The following is a 20,828-nucleotide window of genomic DNA, read 5'->3' on the forward strand; positions in this document are numbered from 1 at the left end:
GCTCCCAGTGCCTGGCCAGGTTAGTACACGCCCCAGTAGTACACGCCCCAGTAGCCTCTGCATTAGTTTTTATACCCTCCAATTTTTAAAAATGTAGTACACGCCCCAGTAGCCTCTGCATTAGTTTTTATACCCTCCAATTTTTAAAAATGTTTGTAGTACAATACCAAAACAGATGTGGGGCGGCAAGTTGCATAGAGGAGGGAGAAGTCACAATACCCGACTTGTACAATTGTTTTCAGGCAAACAAGCTGTGATTGTGCCCTACTCCCTTTTGTTTTTGGACTGATTAATAGAAAGTTACTTAACAGAGTGAACCAGAAATTACTATTGATACTATTGTATTAACTATGGTAACCAGGTACTTAACCTGTTGCATCTTCAGGTCTGGATTTAAGAAGGCTATTGCCCTATATTTAGGACAGTCTTGGTAGTTTTCCCAGTGTAAGGGATCACTTAGGGCAAAAGGAAGATGGTGTAATGTGCAATAAATCCCCACCTTGGAAAAACCTTTAACCAAACTCTTTAACCAAACAAAAGAATGCATTGCTGATCCTTTACTGTAAACAGGTGGTTGTCAACTTTCAATGAAACTTCAATGAAAAATCATTTCGTTCAAATCATTGATCATTTCCACCTTTTATTAATATCTACATGTCGGTCACATGTAACAAAGTTGCCACATAAATCGGATGACATTGTTGAACATTTCGGTTTAGCTACATTTGCTCATGCATTCCAGAAGTTCCAGTCGTAAAGCTATCCGGACATGCCAACCCAATGGGATGATCCTTATGTAACGCGCTATGATTGGTGGTCGCAGGAAATTCTGTACTGTAGATCCTCGATCTGAATTTCCATAAAAAACCTAGTAAACAGAGAATTATATTGCATTTACTGTAGCTACTGTTGTTACTACCTGGGGTAGTTATGCTAAGCACAGAACTCTAAAGGTACCAAGCAATGGCGGTGTGGCTGCAACACTCCCTCCAGAGGTAGAAGAAATAATGACAACAATGGGATTCAACTCCTAAACCACTGGAGTGTATTGTTATGTGCTGCCCTGTTGGAAATAATGCTGGAGGCTTGAAGTATTTGATACAAGTTTACTTACATATAATAACAAAAATGCCTCTTCATCAGGCATTATACATATAAATACAGTGCAAACATTTGCCTAAAAAAAGTTCAATCATAAGAGGGTTAAGAAAACCTTTGTGTGTATTTTTATGAGTTAACTTTACTTAATCAACTTTAAATAGTTTTGTATATACTATGTTATGAATGAATTTTAATCGGCGTACCTCCCCAAAGGATTTAGGCATTTGATAGCTTATATGGAAATAAGCTTGGATAAAGTACTTCAAGCCTCCACCATTATTTCCAAGAGGGCAGTGAGGCAAGATACAATCCAGGGGTTTAGGAGTTAAATCCCTGATTTTGGAGAGATATACTTTAAGGGGGGTTTCACAATTTTATTATACTTAATAACAATATCAGAATAGTGGGAATTCCTTATTCCTTGGGAATAAAATTAATAAAGATTTTAGGACTGTATCGGTCAGATGGCTTTTCAAGGGGTTGTTTACAATTGATGACCTTTTCCAGGGATACATCATCAATAGCATATCTGTGGACAACACATTTTCCTATTGTTTATAGGAAATTCTGTATATTTCTCTCTATAGACATTTATTTAAACCACTATATTAGACACAATGGAGCTTATTTACTAAGGGTCGCGGATCGCACTTTAGTTGGACTGTTCACAGTTTTCAGGATTTGCGCAGCTTTGACAAGTATTTAACAGGGGTTTGCGGTGGCATCGTGTCGCACGCAATCAGCTTTGTCTCATGCCCTTCGCTGTTATTGTGATTTCCCGTTGTGACCCCCGTTCCGTTCCTCACTATGCTCCTTTGTTGCCTGCGTTGACCTATTGCTACGTCCCCAATCCCGATCCCGTGCTGCTCGTCCAGACCTTCTGCCTGCCCCTGACTTCGATTCTGCCTAACGCCTGTGTACCTCCCCTTGGCTGCCACCGCAGACAAATTTGCACCTGTGGAACGACCTGGTGGTACCACGCTGCAGCAAGTCCAGTGGGTCCACTACCCCTGGAGCCTGACAGTTAGTCTGTATTCTTTTTACTACTAACTTCCATACTTAGTGAAAACAGTAAGATCAGCACTCACTTGTTTAAATAAAACATGGAATATTCTTTATTTGTCCAGGATAAAAGCACTATAAATAATACACCAGTGAGAATATATGTCACTGACGAGTTTCAGAACAATTGATGACTAGGGACCTCAATAGGTATGTTGATCTTACTGTGTTCACCATTTGAATATCAAGCAGAGTGAAGGGTGTCTCTCGGGAGCAGGCACCTGGGTTAAGCGGATTTATTTTTTAAGTTAACATCCGTACTTACTCGGTTGTTTCCAGTTTGATCTTTGTAGTAAACCCAGTTTAAGCTATCATCAATTTTGTACTGGACACTGTATTTCGTCATCCATTCATCTGTATCACATCTTCCTTGTGACATAATCCCAGAAATAACTTTTAATTCTTTCAGATCAATCTGAAGCCATTGCCCATTGTCTTGGAACTTGGATAACCATGCACACCTTCATGTAAGGAAAGAGAACAGAACATTGCACATTTGTTGTGTATAGAGACTTTGAAATGACATCTTTACTATTTCCCCACTGTCTCCTATGGAGTGCAAATCCTTGGCATCATGAATTGCAAATTGTCGTTGGAGCTCCTGCTCTGGATTTCCTGACTCTTCTTCTTCAGGAGACCCTGGAGAGATGCCAAAATCCAAAATTCTACATCCTCTTTCTATTGTATTGGTATCCTCAGGAAGACAATACGATTGAAACCTGTGATACAGCAGGGATCACTAGATTACTGCTTAAATTGTCATGTTGGCGCTTTGCAACATAAAAGTGTGTTTCAGGCACCCTGTCTCTACAAGGTTCACCATCACTGACCTATACTATATACTATATGGTTGTATACTATACAATTGCAGCTTCTGTATTCAAATGTATCAGCATTATTATGTAAGGTGCCAGTACAAAATAGTATATAAGTATACAATTACATTAATACTTGAGGATCCTGCATTAAATGCTGCATTGAATACTACAATAGCTTTTCCCAGAACTGTGTATTGTTATTTTACCCATACATATTTATACAGCCTACCTAATACCATACCGAGTACTTTTATAGCATACTTATGTTTGTCAACCTCTTATAGTGTACTAACTCAGACTTGACAAAGGGGTTGGTCAATTCCCAAAACGCGTTGTCCATTTTATATATAAAATAAAGCCTGAACTGTACAAGTATTTGTCTCAAGAATCCTGTGGATAGCGCTCCTACAAGTACCCGTATTTTTCTGTTATTTACGCCACAAACTATCATAGGTATGCAATATATTTGCAATAATAAGATGATAGAATATGTTAACAAATTAAATATTAAAAATGTAAAAATTCAAACATTAAACGTCAAAATTCTAATTTTAATATATATATATATATATATATATATATATATATATATAAATTATATATATAAATATATATATATATATATATATATATATATATATATATATATATATGTACATTAGTTAATTTAGGCTGAATTCACATGAACGCCCAGCGTGCTGGAGAGGAGAGGGGCTGACCCCTCCCCTCTCCATAGAGATGCACGAAGCACATGTCCTATCTTTTCCCAATATACAAGCTTGCGGCCGTACATACATTCCTCATAGGTTCGTGTGAATTCAGCCTAATACATAAATATGATAGCAATCTCTGTATTCCAAAATGCCTCATCTATCCAAATATAAAATGCTTTCTAATGCTTTGTGTAATGGAAAAAAACCAAAAGTCAGAATTATTGCTTTTATTGCTATTTTGTTATTCATGTCCCGGTGCTAGTCGGCTGGTTCTGGCTCCTGCAGCCCCATTCGTCTTGGGGGGAAGACCACCACAGCTGCCCGCTACTGGTTTATTGGTGACCTCTACACAAACTGCACATTAGTGCTGAGGTGAGTGATGTGTCCTGTGATAGAAGCTGCTATAGGCCAAGTAAACTGGCAACAGCCGAACTGTAGCTGAAGCTGTACAAGAGAGTTGGTGAGTTCATTGTACACTAATCTGCTTTAGATAAGCTTAGTGTTTGAATTTGGGTACCATTTTTATTTGCCTACTGCTGTCCTAGGCTTCACAGACACACATGTACTTCCTCAGACATAAAGGGATCCTTTTACTGTATGTTACAGATGCCTCCAGTTTGTGCCAATCATTGCACTGGCTGCCCGTCTCCTTCCGTATTCACTTTAAAATAATAACCTTAATCCACAAAGCTCTGAATAATGCTGCACCTCCCTATCTCTCTTCTCCCATCTCAGTCTATTGCCCTTCCCGTGCTCTTTGATCTGCCAGTGACATTAGATTAATCTCTACCTTAAATCGAACCTCTCATGCACGTATCCAGGACTTCTCCCGAATTGCTCCAATTCTCTGGAATGCCCTTCCCTGGACTCTCAGACTAATACCCCCCCTACAAAGTTTCAAACATGCTCTTAAAACCCACCTCTTTAGGCAAGCCTATCACACTCGCTAACTGCTTGAAATGTCACCTCTCCCTTTACTAATCCATCCTATGTCCTATCTCCCGTCTGTTATTTGGCAAACAGCAGATATATACCAAGCTCCAGGCTTCTCTGCAGTCTTATTCACCTTGGACCCTGTATATAAAATGGCGGCTGATGGCTGGTTCAAGCAGCAGAATTTTTATTCATTAAATTATTTATTGAATTATTTTATATTGCTCCCTTATAAAGAATGGCTGGACCATTCTACAACCTCTTGTGTCAACACCCTCATCCTCATAGACTGTAAGCTCTTGTGAGCAGGAACCTCACTCCTATTGTTCCATGTTTGTTCTTTGTAATGTAATATAGTTGTATATGTCCCCTATGATTTGTAAAGCGCTATGGAATTTGATGGCGCTATATAAATAAAGATTATTATTATTATTATCTTATATATAATACTTCAGACCATGCTCCTCAGTTGACTTGCTTACCCAAATCCTTGACCATTAAGTCGTGCCTTGTTTGGAGTCCAAGATGAATACCAGCCTGTGTATTGATCCTGGTTGGAACAACTGATCTGATCTGCTGTGACAGCTCCTGATTCAAATCCCATAGGCTTATGATAGGGACATTCTGTAAAACAAACATCAGGACTATATACCATATGTATGCAGAGACAAGGCGGGAAATATAGAGACAACCATTTTCTTTAAAATGCAGACCACATATCTTCTTGTGTATTTCATGGCAATGCATATTCATGTGATTAAAGGATGTTTGTGTTTCTAGAATGGGAGCTATTTGTGGATCTCTGTTCTTGACCATATCAGTGACTGATCAAAAGGGGTGCGCACTTCAAGTGTTCAAAAACTTCTAAGTTCTAAGAAGCCATACATCTGGGTAAGTAGGACTAGGTCTAATCTTGAATTGTCCACTAACCTAGTAATTTACATAAAAATGTAACGTTTCTTTAGACGGTATATCCAACTTGTATGTGTATATGCTGATGTCACATGTTATCCAACACTCTCAAGGTAATGTTTGTTAGTTGGACTCAATTTCCTGGGCTGGTTGATGTTAGATTTTATGTAAGCTAAAATCACAGACACTTTTGACCAGTTTACAGTCAATAGCATCTAACATGATGTGTTTTTTTAAGTCATAAGTAATAGTGATGGGAATTACAACTCTTCTTAGTGAGTTGGCTCAATAGGTTTCGTTCACTAAGAAGAGCCGTCTCTTCTGGCTCCTGAACGTCTTCCTATTAAAAATATAATAGGGAGCCGTAGGTCAGTCAATCACCCCACGCTACTCCACTTTTAATCAGCCAGTTATGGGCAGGGTTAAGTGAACAATGGTCTCACTGAGGTGAGCTGGCTCACGTCGTTCACGAACAGGAGACGGCTCTTAAAGCCGGCTCGTTCGCGAACGACACATCACTAATAAGTAAAATAAAAATGAATACAGTGGACACAGACTTATTTACACATGATATCATCTTAGTGAATGGTAACTATGAAGACAATTGATTGAACGCACTGTCCACTAACAACCCATCATTAAGCTGCCAGGGGATTTCGTTATCAGGCCATTGGCAGCACGTCAGTCATTACCTGGCATACACTCCAGTGCCATCATTCTTGAAGACAACATTGATCCACTTTCTCCCTGGCAGTCACACTTACAAGTTTTAGCAACCCCCTGTTAAAACCAAACATAGGAGTATGTGAAGTATTTCCATATGCATATCCTATTGTTATTACTGCTATTAAAAAAATAACATCAACAAATTCTAAATTTATCCAAAAATATCATTATTGAAAATCGTATCTTCCTGCAGAGAGGGTAATGGTTCCATTGTTCACACTATTACAACACATTTTACTCAATTTCTATAAACTTTTTAGGGACATTGGGCATATTGTTTATTTTCATAAATAAAAAGATATACTAGGTCTTATGGTGCCAATTCCTCTGGACCATTGGTCTGACCATGTTTAATTTATTGGTTATTATCACAGCTACAAGCCTTATCATCCCTAAACTTAAATCTGGCGAGACATATAAGGTAGCTACCAAAATCGGACCATTATTTCCTGCCCTTCCCCAGCTCTACAAGAGAAGCTATTCATAATAGGAATAATCAGGAATTTATGGTCGGATCCAGGGGCAATCAAAATTGTCAACACCAGAACTAATAGAGATAGATTGGACTTATATCTGTGTATTTTTTTAATAACAGTGAATTAGAGAAAGTTTTATTTTGTTATCCTGAATATATGTAAGAATTTCTTCATCAGAATACCCCTTTTAAGGTCACTTTGTGGACAGCCATCTAACTTGTCAAAGACAGCGAGTATCACCACAGTGTTTGGTTGGAGGGAGCAGTTCTAAAAGTTTTATCCAGAGTAACTTAATGCTGCTGGCCAATGCATCTGTACCAGGCCTGCTAACTCAAATGCATTATTTGTAGTAAAAGTAATTAAAGTAATACCCCTGGCTGTACCCCATTGTTTTTTTCAAAATCTTCAAGAAATGGGATTTGCTGTTATGTCTTAGCATGATAAAATGGTCTGATTAATACTTTTTGCTGGAGATGATGGCAGTCATAGATACTACAAGTAAGTTGTTTGTATACTTTTGCTCTTTCATCATCTTAACCTATGAGATAATAATAATAATTCTTTATTTATATGGCGCCCACGGATTACGCAGCACTGCACAAAGCATGGGAATTCGGTCCCTGTCCTCAATGGGGCTCACAATCTAAACAACCTAACAATATGTTTGTGGGAGGAAACCGGAGTACCTGGAGGAAACCCACGCAAACACGGAGAGAACATACTAACTCTTTGCAGATGTTGACCTAGGTGGGATAAGACCCCAGTGCTGCAAGGCAGAAGGGCTACCCGCTCAGCCACCGTGCTGCCCTATGCGGTGCAGTTTTATTAACATATACATTTTAGGAGCAGTGTTATAATAGGAATAGAACTAGAACTATAAAGAAGGCAAAATAACTCTTACCTCATTGCCTAACAAACCTGGAGAGAAAAATATGGGAAGAAACAATTATAAATACAGATATTACAGTGGAACAACAACAACAAATATCTATTGAGAAGGATTTCTTTAATATAAGAGGATTAAGGCGGCCACAAGGCATAAATAAAGGACCACACACTGGCAAACCAAATACTATGCCTAGGATGGGACCCTGAGCATCAGAATGAGGTGCAGTGATGCTGACCCTGTAGAATGTAATCATGATAGTGATGCTGTCCTGTGGGGAAGCAGGGACTCCTTGCATCAAATATAACAAGCAAGATATACGGTACTTCTATTTCTGATCCTATAAGTTTCACTAGCGCTCTCTTTATGTTCAGACAGTCTTTACTCAACTGTTCTAATAGTACTGCCCTTAAACTGCACAGAATATTGTTCACAAGAAGCCAAATTAATTACATTTTTGCTATTGTAATTGATCATTCAGTGAATATGAACGGTTTTGCCATTGGTATATGATGTAAAAACTTGCTATGTTATGTTTACAGATGGGGCATATATCCCTACCACATACATAGGACCCTTTTACAGATAACCAAGTGGGGGGTTTTGTTTATCATAGCTACTGTATATAGAAGGAGAAACAATATGTCCTACTGTCTGGGCTCTACAGCCCGCAAATCTGCACCCAGGCTACAAGATGGTATGAAGTTTAAAGGGAACCTACCACCACGAATCTACCTATAAAGGTAGATCGGGTGGTAGGTGGATCAATAGGACGTGAGGATAGCCCTTTTAAGGGCTAATCCTCACGTCTACACACGGTTTCGATAACTTTTATTATCTTTATATTCAAATTTCCTTTTGCGGCTACTGGGGCGTGGAGTAGCCGCATCTGAGGTTACACGGGGCGGCTACTCCACGCCCCGGTAGCCTCTTTTCTCCTCCTACCGAAAATCCTCAGCGCGCAGCTGCTGTCTGCGCATGCGCAGAACAGCAGGCCTGTGTCTGTGCAGCTCAGGCTTCAGAGCAGTAAAGCTTAAAAGGGCTATCCTCACGTCCTATTGATCCACCTACCACCCGATCTACCTTTATAGGTAGATTTGTGGTGGTAGGTGCCCTTTAAGTTTATGATAAGCTTTATAGCAAGTAAACTTTCCAGGATGTGTGCTGGATTTTACATTTGGCTCACAGAAACGCAATCCTAATATGTGGCATCAAAATGACATCAGAACTGTGTTTCTAGGTGCCATGGTACAGAAGATTGTAGCTGTTTGAATTGTGCCCCTCCATCTTCTATGACTACATGCAGCTACATATACAAAAAGGGTCTCAGGTTGGGAAAGTGCCATTGCTAGACATGGGAAACTGGATTAAGGCAATAAAGAGTCATAATAAATTCAGATATGTAGTTAGGATTATATTACAAAAGATTAAGTTATTATTATATTTGAATAAATTGGATATTTTTGTTAAAAAAATATATGTATAATTATCCTAAGTCTTCCAAACATTTTTTATCTTTTCCATTATAATTCAAGTAATTTATTAGTGTTCAAACACGTTCAATGCAGACAATGAATAGAAAATAAAATGGCAGATTGGCAGCATAAATAGATCTTTTTCATTTGTACTCAATTAAGAAACATGCATTCCTTTGATAACATTACATTTTCCAGTTTCTAGTTGATAAGGATAACTTGGATGATGTACTACTTGATACAGGACCATACAGGAAAAATAGAATGTCTGTAGTATTTCTTTATGTGATAGAATAACTTTGTGCAATACATGTTATCAAGTTTTTATCCCAATTGGTTAGCATGTGGTAGACTGAGTGCACACATTTGAACATAGTAGGGAGAGTACCACAGACTTAATGGACTTAATGGTGCAATTCTTTTATGGTAATTCACATTTTATTTATTTGTACATGTACACAACAGCTTAGACAACATCAGCCTTTAACTTCTTGATACTACAGTTCCTCCAATGGAAATGATTGTGGGCCAGAGGAGTATGAGCAAGAGATATACCGTATTTTCTGGACTATAAGGTGCACAAAAAATCCTTTGATTCTCTCAGAAATCAAAGGTGTGCCTTATAGTCATATGCGCCTTATATATGACCCGCGTTTACAGACAACAGCTGTCTTGAGTTGTGCACAGGTCTGCCACCTGCTGGTCATTCATCCTTATAATCAGGTGTGCCTTATATATGAACCTAGACGTTTTAGTAGGCATTTATTGAAGGTGCACCTTATAATCTGTTGGGCCTTATAGTCCGAAAAATACGGTAACCAACTTTGGAAGCATTTTTACATTTGTCAGTGGGTTAACAAAAAGCTCCAAGAAGACAATAGTAGGATGAAGAGCAGGACAATGCACTGGTGGTATAGAAGATTTCTATACAGGCAGTCCCCGGGTTACATACAAGATAGGGTCTGGAGGTTTGTTCTTAAGTTGAATTTGTATGTAAGTCGAAACTGTATATTTTATAATGGAAGTTCTAGACAATTTTTTTTCTTTTGCCCCAGTGACAATTGGAGTTTCAAAATTGTTGGTGTAATTGGACCAAGGATTATCAATAAAGCTTCATTACAGACATCTTACAGCTGATCATTGCAGTCTGGGACTATAGTAAAGCATTCAGAGAGCTTCACCAGAGGTCACAGTGGGCAGAGGGGTCCGTCTGTAACTATGGGTTGTCTGTAAGTCGGGTGTCCTTAAGTAGGGGACCGCCTGTACTTGAAAAATAATTGGAGTTCTCTGCTGAGGTTTTGGCCATCTATTGGAGATAACTCTTGACACTCAGGGCCCAAATTCTTTACATATTTATTCCAAGCAAACCATAATTGCTAGTCATTTATTCTCTCACATTAACTCACATAAAGTGTGGGAAACTGGTTTTATTTAAAAATTTTGTTCAGTAAAGCTGCATTTGAGTTCTAGAGCATGTCATTCACTGAGAGAAATATGTCTTCATGATTGTAATGAAAATTTGAAAACACCTTTGTGAGATACTTGAAAAAATTCCAGAAATTCTTAAAGGTAAATACTATTAAAAAAAATCTTACACAAACAAAATATGTAGAAGATAGAAACTGGAAATTAGGAAGAACAAAGCACAAGTATAGTAACAAAATTCTGTTCAGACACATGTGTCGGGAGGGTATCCTATCAGGTTCTGTATAATTTTCTTGCTACAGTTTTAGGCTTGGTCTTCTGCTTTCTATTTTATGCCATATATGTACTTATCTTGTGCCTGTGTTAGCATATTTATGTTTAGAATATGTATCTATTTATGGGTGTGTTTGCTGTGGAACTAATTTGACCATCTTATGTCCTTGTGGGGGACACTGAGGTCAATCATTCCTGTACAATGTTGGATTTGTTAATGTATGTTACTTAAGTAAATTTAAAAATTTTTTGGTACTATGTATTTAATGTAAGCTGTACCATAGCACGGCGGGCACACGGCAGCGTGCGGGGAGAGGATGAGGGCGTGAGCGCTGCTCACCCGCACCCCTTTCCATAGGGATGTATGGCACACGGCGTCGTAATATGGGAAAAGATAGGACATGTCCTCTCTTTTTCCCAGGTACGGAGTGTACCGCTTCCATAGGGCGCCTTGCGACCATTGCCGTCTATGGGGGATGTATTTGTATGTAAGTCAGAACTGTATATTTTATCATTGTAACCCCAGAAATAATTTTTTTGGTCTCTATTTCAATTAGATTATAAAAATGTTAGATTGTCATTAGAGCCAGTATATAATAAATATAGCTTAATTGCAGGCACCTTTAATAACTATTATAGCTGTTTATTGTAGCCTAAGGATAAGGTACAGTAATTTAACAATATCCAGAGGTCCGTTTGTAACTAGTGGTCGTCTGTAAGTTGGGTGTTCTTAAGTAGGGGATTGCCTGTAGTCTCACATAAGTACTGCCTACCCTTGCACAAAATTTATTTTAAGTTAGCAAAGTCCAGAATTATTTCCTAATTTATTTTAATTTGTATTTTTTTTGAACACTGATACAGAACTCAATACAACCTACATAGCCATTTTTGTATTGATTAAAAAAACGTTGTCCTCTTTCAGCTAAAAGGCAGGAATCTCAGAATTAATGTGTATGCTTTGATCTTAAAAGGGTATTGCCAATTTAGCAAGTCATGGCAAAGATGGGAAACCACATTTGAAGATTGAACATGTGTGTTTTGTGATTTCCATGACAACCATAGAAGTGAATGGACATTAAAGAAACAATTTAACCCATTGAGTTGTTTCATTTCCATAGCTTCTAAGTCACAGACACAGTCTGGACCACATACACATCTATAGAGTGACATAGTAGCACAGCGTAGTATAGTCTGCTTATTCTAATGTCAGTCATGACTGGCCAAGATAAGAATAGCCATTTAAAGAAGACTTTAAATTCCCATTAACAAATATTTTTAGACCATCTTTCGCCATTTTATGTTGTGCCATTCCTTTGTGAGTACTTTGCCAATGGGGTGTTACCAGTTGGGTGAGTGTCCCTTCTAAGTTTGGCATTTCAGTTATGCTTGTAGAGTTTTAGGCACTATAAAGATTTATTATGGAATAGAGTAATTATAAAAACTAAGCTAGGATTTAACATGAGCTGGTGCATTATCGATGATTATCGATGTTCCCTCCATCCCACAAGTCGTGCTCCAGCCTCTTAGTATATCCAGCACTCAATAGTACACCTGGAATAATTCTACACCAGACCCTTCTAGGCAGGAAGCGCCAAAGACAATTGCTACAGTACCAATGTGGGTCGCCAGCGGCCCATTCTGTACCCCTCCCAGTCTATGTGGCATGAAGTTTGTATACCAGTACAAGCCATGATAAAATGCCCCCCTCCCCAAAGCCTTCAAACAGTGGTATTACAATGTAGCAATTTACTTTAATTATATGATCAGGTATGGGATAGTTCCAGTGTATTCCTTTAGGATTTTCCTGATTTAAAAAACTCTTGACATTTAGTTTTAATTTGTTTTGTTTTTTTTTGTTGCTGTTTTTCAATGGGTAATTTTTGTGGGTATGAAAAGTGAAGGGTGAAAGCCTGCAGCATCACTGGACAATCTGCATTAGAAATCCCCCAATAGAGGTCTATTAGAGCTACAGATTTTCTGTACTTTGTTTGCATGATATTTATTTAATGCACTGTGAATGCCCTGTGTGGACATACCCCGAAAAGAGATCTCTTTTCATATGAAAGTACTTGTATCGAATGTTGCTTTTATTCAGAAATCATCCATATATAAAAACTTTGAAGGATTGTATATAAAAATGTATACAGTAATGCACCCTTGATAACTCCAGACCTTTTGTAGATGTGTCATTCTCACCATCAGCTGGTGAATCATCTTGCCAAGATTTAACACCTTGAGCCACTGCAGGATGAAGGGAATTGTTAGCTCAAATATCACACAAATAGCATCAAGTAAAAGTAACAGAAGTGCACTATTGGGTATAATAAGACTATGAATAAGTCATCTCATAGCAATTCTTGTTTTACCTTCTAACATCATAGCGTCAGCATAGACAGTGTCATTACTCACCAATACATGGAGACGCAAATACGCTGCTTGGACGTCATGCAGAGATCTGCTGCCTCGTAGAGCGCAGCACAACATAAATCTTTGATGAAGCGCCTGACATACCATAGCATATTTGCTCATTACATACAGTCTAATGTCCTCTCCAATAACCAGATAATGAACCTTATTCATCATATGCTAGACACAACATGTTTTCTTAGGTTAGTCTATACACCAGCCTAATCATCTCTACATGGAGGTGGTCACCTAATACAAATTTGTTTCCTGACTTTTGCAAATCTTTGCTTTTCAAATGCCCATAAAAATAATACTTGGGAAGATAAATGAGAAGTGATATGAACAGAGTCAAGCTGTGTATCATTATCAGTACCTAAAAATGCTGCTTAGATTTAACAATCATTTAAAAAGGTCTGTACATTGAGAACAAGACCCCAAGGGGAACTCACAAAATAATTTGAGTGGCATGACTGTCATCATTTTTTTCTACCTTCAAGTGATTATACTATCTCATCACTGCCAGCAATAGGTATGCTGGGTATGATTTTCCTACTAAGTAAAATTATGCTGAGGAAGGTAACCAGTGATTTGCTGGGAAGCCTACCCTAAGTTGGATGGGTGTCCCTGCACAGTGTAATATTTTTAGGTCTTATTGTATGATTATAATTTTGTCCACTATTATGATAGAAAATTTACACAACTCGAACCCCCACTAGTCAGCTCAAACTCATCCCACCTGATGACCCACTGGAGACCATCCAGTCGCACTCAGAGTGCCCAAGGCAAAGGCAACAGCAACAGAGAAAATGTACTTGGGTCTTCTAAAATCCAATTCTTTATTACTGGTACAGCAAACGTTACATCGGGTAAAACACAGAGTTTGCGATCAACGCTTTTCAGCTAAGTGCCTTAGTCTTGATCTGACTAAGACTAAGGCACTTAGTCAACCTTAGGCACACTCTGGGGGTCATTTACTAAGGGCCATATTCGCGGTTTCCCGACGTGTTACCCGAATATTTCCGATTTGCGACGATTGTACCTGAATTGCCCCGGGATTTTGGCGCACACGATCGGATTGTGGCGCATCGGCACCCACATGCACGCGATGGAAATCGGGGGCCGAACGAAAACCCGACGGATTCGGAAAAACCGCCGCATTTAAAAAAGGAAATTGTGTCGCGGAGCTTGCACTCACCTTCATCCAGGATAGGATCGTGAACTTCGGTGCATTTCAGGGAACTTCAGCGCAACAGCGCCACCTGGTGGACGTCGGAGGAACTGCCTTGATGAATCCCAGCCGGACCCGAAAGCACCGCAGAGAACGCGCCGCTGGATCGCGAACGGACCGGGTAAGTAAATCTGCCCCTCTGTGTTTTACCCGATGTAACGTTTGCTGTACCACTAATAAAGAATTGGATTTTAGTAGACCCAAGTACCTGGAGTTTTTTCTGTGTAATAGAAAATGGTTCAAAAAGTTTAAGCCAAAATTTAAATGGTATTTAATTGACAGCATTTACTTTTATCATAAAGATGTGGAAAAGGTTAATTGCAGATTTTTTGTCGTTAGAAATCAAAAATGGATTTTCCTTATTTCACAGCGGATAACAATTCATGAGAATTCTTGAAATAGATTAGGTCCCCAATGCATTCCACTTCCTGCTTGTCTTCCAACACGCAAGAAGAAGGCAAGGTAGGTTACTAACTGTTTTTGGAAGAGCGGGCTCCCCTGGTGTTGTTAGGAAACCAGAATCAGTAGTAGGGCTACCAGAATGGAGCTAGAGCAGGAAGCACTAAGTATGGTTATGTAAAGCTCCACGGAATTCGATGGCGCTATATTAATACAGATTATTATTATTATTATTATTATTATTGGACATGCAACTTTCCAAAATTTCAAATGAGAGAACTAAGTAACCTTGATAAACTACAACAAAAAAGGGAACAGTAAATACAGAAAATGCCTCCTCATTTCCATTGGCCCTTATTTGTTCCATGTTCCAATTTAAATTGAGAAATATATAAAGAATTTTTAGTCATGTTATACCACCCCATAAACCTTTGATAGCCTGCAAGGCAAATGGCAGGGACAGGAACCTTTCCATCCCTGTCTTGTGATTGGATGGGACAAAATTTTCCTAAGTCCTCTTTCCTCTTCCTCAGTCATCAGTTGAGTTGAGCATTTTCTTCACAGGATAAAGGTATAAATGTATATAGCCAGCCCCCTGTCCCAGTATAAATCCAGCCCCCTGCCGCAGTTTATATCCAGCCAGCATTCCCCCAGTATATAGCCAGCTCCCTGCCCAATATATAGCCATCCAGCATTCCCCCAGTATATAGCTAGCCCCCTGCCCCTTTATAAAGCCAGCCCCCTGCCCCTGTAAATAGCCAGGCCCCTGCCCCAATATATAGACAGCCCCCTGCCCCTGTAAATAGCCAGTCCCCAGCCCCTGTCCTTTTAGATAGCCAGCTCCCTGTCCCTATAAATAGCCATCCTGCATTTCCCCAATATAGCTAGTTCCTGCCCAAGTATATAGCCAGCCCCAGTTTGCTCAATTCACACTCCGATGTCAGCAGCATCACAAGTTGTGCGCAAAAGCATCAAATGAAAATTCCTCTGCCAGGACAAAGAAGAGAAGACCTGCGGAGTATTGAGTATTAACTTTTTTTCTTTACCTGAGTATAAGCCAAGTTAGGGTTTTTCTGCACATTTGGTTTGGTGAAAAAAATCGGCTTATACTTGAGTATATATGTAGTATATATGTATATAGGTACTTTTTTATGTTTTACTAAATTAGCAAAATAAAACTGTGGAGAAATGTAGGGAAAAATCTATAATTTTTGCACCGCCGTGGCATTACATTTTTATTTTTTTTGGCTATGGAGCTGGTTGATACCTTGTTTTTTGAGGGATATATTGTACTTTCCAACAGTGTCATTCTGGAGTACATATATTTTTTGGCACCCCTTTGTGCACCACAACGTACTATAACATTGTGGTGCTACAGGGGATGTACACGGGCTGAGCTCTCTCCATATACAGTGGGTGTTAGTTGAATTACATGGCTGACACCTGCCTCTAATTGCTGCGATCGCTTTTGGCACCAATCACCCTAGTTAACCTGTTAAGTGACCTTGGCACCTAACAGAGCTGCTGGTGGGCACTGCCATCTTGGACGTCATTGGAGGGCACGATTGGTTACTAGTATGCACCAGCCTGCAATGGATGGTGATCTCTGAAAGCCTGCCTATGGTAGTATTGCAGTATATAGACCCTCCAAAGTTAAAGTACCCTAAAAATTCTGAAATAATAGTGACTTTTTTTTTAACATTAAAAGTTTAAATCACCCGCTTTCCCTAGAACACATATAAAAATAAACAGTAAAAATCATATACATGTTAGGTATCGCAAAGTCCCAAAATGACTATCAAATTATAAAAAGATTACTCTATAGTCCCCAAATGCCCCCCCTCCATAAATATTTGAGTAAAAAATGATCACACAGTCATATAGGTCCCAAATTGATTAAAACATGATTAAAAAAATCAGCAAAAAAAATTACACCTTACAGAGGTCCTTACACCTATGTATGAAAAATTTATTAACCTCAGAATTTAGCAAAATTAGTTTTTTAAAATCAACTAAAACCTAATAAAAACTTTATGGGGCACATTTATTTACCTGTCCGACGCAGTTCACCCAAAGTTCATTGTCCGACAATAATGCACTGTGCCGTGAATAAGATCATGCGCTCGATTTCCAGTATGTGTTGCTTCCCCGCTCAGGTCTGACGGAGTTCACCATCTTCTTCCTGGTATATGTAAGTGCATTGCGGCATAAATTGAAAGTGAAATCCCGCGCTCAGTCCGAATCAGTTGATTCGTCCAGCGGCACGCCCACCCCGATTTCTGCACCACAATCCGATCGCGTACGACACAATCCCAGCGCAAACCCCTGTTAAATACCTGTTAAAGCTGCGCAAATCCCAAAAACCATGAACAGTCCGATGAAAGTGTGATCCGCGACCCTTAGTAAATAAGCTCCTAGAAGTTTGGTATTTCTGTGATCATACCGACCCAAAGAATAAAGGGAAGGTGTTACTTGGTACTCAGAATGAAAGCCGTAAAAACAGATCCTACAAGATAACGCTGCAAATGTGGGTTATTTTGTCAATTTCACCTTGTTTGGAATTTTTTTTTCCTGTACATTGCATGGAATATTACATTTTGCCAATAACAAGTACAGATAACAAGCCCATAAACATCTCTGTTAACGGAGAAATAAAAAAGTCAAAGCTTTTTGAATGAGGGGATTAAAAATCTCACTGCTTTGTCGCTGGTCACAGGACTCTAGGTCTATAACAGATATGGGGAGCTGGATCGCTGTGGAAAAGATATATTATGCCAGCCATATTATGTCTTGTAAATGTATAACTATATTTTTTTTAAAGCTCAGAACTCCTTTAAACTAGGAAAGTACTGAAGGTAACACTCTACTGTATGTCACAACATTCTACGCTCAATCTAAGGGGAGGTGAAGGAGCTACTTCTTCCACTGCTAATTAGCTCTTCTTCGGTACCTCATAGTGTTTCCTATAAAGGTTGATGAGTTACTATGTTCTTTCAGCAGGAGTTTTTCTTACCTTCCAGCCAAAATAAAATGAAAAGTAGAGATGTTCCTCTGTGGAAACGCATTTCTCTCTTACTCAGGAGCATTTGTGGTGAAAAGCGCAGCATGGAAGTGAGATTATCCTAATCTGTCCCTCATTAAGCACCTTATGGCTACCTTCTTAGCCTGCTGTGGAGGGTCATCACATCATTGGGCACATAATTGCTGTGTAGTCACTGAGACACTGAAAATCTTTATTGTTTCTTCACATAATTCTTTTTATGGATATTCGTTTAGTTTAGAGGAGGTAGAAAACAACCTTGGTTTTGCTGATGACGCAGCAGAACAAAATACGTAGGCCTACATTTATGAAAACTAGTCCAGTCAGTGCTATGCGCAGTTTTGCCAGTGGAGTGTGCAGAGTATCATTATTCATTTTTCTGTCACCCCTGCACTGCTCGGGAAGTGTGCACCTTTTTTTTTTGTACACTTTGCTTATGCTGCAGAATTGTGGCACACTCGCACATCAGTAATAAATGTGGCACAAACTCTGACTAACCACTAACACGTCCCTTTAGGTGCACATTTTTTGTTGGACACTTTATAAATACATGTGCAGGCAGCTTGCACTTTCTTTTCAGTGCAGAGTCAGAAAGAAAACTGGCGCAAACACTTTAATAAGACTACATAATAATTGATAGATTTGACCCACAATGGGGCAAGAAACCCGTGTACATCACAATTCACATGACTTTAAAGAAAATCTACCATCAAAATCCATCATGATAAACCAGGGACACTAACTCAAAGATCCAGGCACCATGACTGAAGTAATCTTCTTATATTTGTTATCCATGGCCTACTTCCTTCTTAAATCAACTTTTAAAATGATGTTAATCAGCCTAAAAGGCTCCTAGGGAGGTTCCCACAGCCCCTCCATGTTGCAAATTTACAGGATGTTACAATGTACAGAAGAAATTCCCCCTCTGAGCTGAAACTTACTCTGCTGCAGTGAGATTACATCAGGCAGAGGGGGAAAATGCTAAGCAGGAGCATGAGGAGGAGACACTGTAACAGCGAGTGAATCTGGAGCAGGGAGGGGCTCTGGGAACTGCCCCGATAGTCCTTCAGACTCGTTAGTATAATATTAAAAGTTGCACCATATTTATTAAGTGTCGGCACCATATTATTTGCTCCTTTTCCAACACTGAAGCCTTTTATTTTTGGTCACTCATTTGGGGCGCAGCTTGGGAATCCTGACACTTTTCAAGTACTTCTCGGTTCCCAACACTTTTTTGACATAGTTTTTGCCATACAATTAGATCTTCAAAAAAATGTTCACCTTAATGAATGTAGAACCAGTTTAGACACTTTTCTCCAATCCACCAAATCTTTAATCCCTGGTGCCAAAAAAATAATATCCCAAACAAACACTAGCGCCACACTAGCAAACCCTGCAACACTATTTATGAATGCCCAAATATTGTCAGCCTCATTTTGTTCTCCATCTGCTCAGTATACATGTAGTAGGATGCACTTTTTCATCCTGTTATACCAAAATGTATACGTTCAGCAGAGATAGATGGATAACAGCCTATGGGAGATGGATGCCACTGTACAGCAACCATCTTCAGCCTCTGCTGAACGGACACTGTGGGTGTTCCCTCAGTGATTTAACTGTCCATATATTAAGACACCCTGAACATCAACAAAAGCGAGCAATTAATGAAGCCCTAGACACTTTTTACACAGTTTAAGGCAAACATAATTTTGAAGTAGATTTATAATTGATCGATTTACCCAAGTATGTGCGAAAAAACAACCTTCTACTGCAGATCTCAGACGATATTTCAGATTCTAGTATATTTTCTAGTGTATAAAGTACAGTATATTGAGAGAAAATGTGTCACTTTTTGTTACAGCAGTAATGAATGTTGTAAAGTAGTTTGTGCATTGTAGCGCTCTGCTTCACACATGCTGCTTGGATAAAAGTAGTAGAGCGATCAATTCATAACCAGACGTAACCTTGAGAATATATACCACCCACACACTCATCGTAATTACAGTATACTTTACTATTTTCTTTATGTCATCAAAATTCCTAGAAATTATTTTAATGTGTAATGTATGTATTTTATAGGATTGACATTCTTGACTGTAAACAATACACAGCGTGACACTGTACCAGTGTGTATATTCATATATGTTCATAAGATATTTTTTACTTAACAGTTTGCAAAGCATATCACATTTTTCTGTTCTTTATTATTTTCCGATAACTTTATTATTTCATTTTACGAATATGATTATGGGGGCTGCCATGTCACCTCTGCTCTGTTAACAGCATTTAGTGATACACTTTACAGCATCCTCCTGACCATAAACAAAAATAAATCGGAGCCAACTCATGACCAGGACAAGGCTGAGAACAAAGGGTGAAATGGCTGCAGGGCAGAAAAAGGGCCTCCTTATCAACCCATAACTAAATAAATACAACACAAATTCTAGTTGGAAAGATGCTGGTCACAGCTTTATTGAGTCTGTAAAATATAAACTTTATTAGTACATAATAAAATATACAATACAAAATTCTTTAAATGCAGATACATTTATCTAAAGGAAGTGGTTGAGTACTTGACAACAGAGTTAAAATCACTTTTGCCTATTCGACAAGCAAAAGTCTGGTATAATAAACAAACAAAATTGGGAAAAAACACAGCTCATAAATCACGCTCAGCGTGCAAGCCACACTTACCATATCCACAAGCCGGTAACCTCCTGGCAAGTGGCGAGAGCAGATGTGGCTACCAACCAACCATATTAACCAAACCCTCTGTTGAGGGTCACCCCCTCAAGCAGTCCATTATGAACCTTTCTGAACCAAAACCAGACATTACCAAAATCATCACCACCAATTTACCTTATTACCAAATATCTGTTACCAAACCACCCCCCAGTGTGGAAGTGCAGGGAGCCCATGATTCCTATTGCATGCTTAGTTATTTACAGTCAGGTC

The 20,828-nt window shown here is 38.9% G+C and overlaps 1 protein-coding gene across 3 annotated transcripts; it reads right to left on the reverse strand.

Moving 5' to 3' along the window:
* Positions 1-609: 609 nt before the first annotated feature.
* On the reverse strand, positions 610-17,967 carry RS1 (retinoschisin 1). 3 transcript variants are annotated; one of them, XM_072137941.1, is made up of 7 exons: positions 17,847-17,967; positions 12,973-13,041; positions 7,643-7,659; positions 6,232-6,319; positions 5,110-5,251; positions 2,429-2,624; positions 610-868 (listed from the first exon to the last, which is right to left on the reverse strand). In XM_072137941.1, the coding sequence occupies exons 1-7, from the start codon at positions 17,938-17,940 to the stop codon at positions 716-718; spliced, it is 759 nt and encodes a 252-aa protein (XP_071994042.1). In that variant the 5' UTR covers positions 17,941-17,967; the 3' UTR covers positions 610-715. The 3 variants fall into 3 exon arrangements, with proteins under 3 accessions (XP_071994042.1, XP_071994043.1, XP_071994044.1); XM_072137942.1 differs by having other exon boundaries at positions 12,997-13,041; positions 17,847-17,955; XM_072137943.1 differs by lacking the exon at positions 12,973-13,041 and having other exon boundaries at positions 17,847-17,963.
* Between the last annotated feature and the right edge of the window lie 2,861 nt (positions 17,968-20,828).

Source organism: Engystomops pustulosus, chromosome 2 (assembly GCF_040894005.1).
Source record: "Engystomops pustulosus chromosome 2, aEngPut4.maternal, whole genome shotgun sequence".
In the NCBI taxonomy this organism is placed as follows: Eukaryota; Metazoa; Chordata; class Amphibia; order Anura; family Leptodactylidae; genus Engystomops; species Engystomops pustulosus.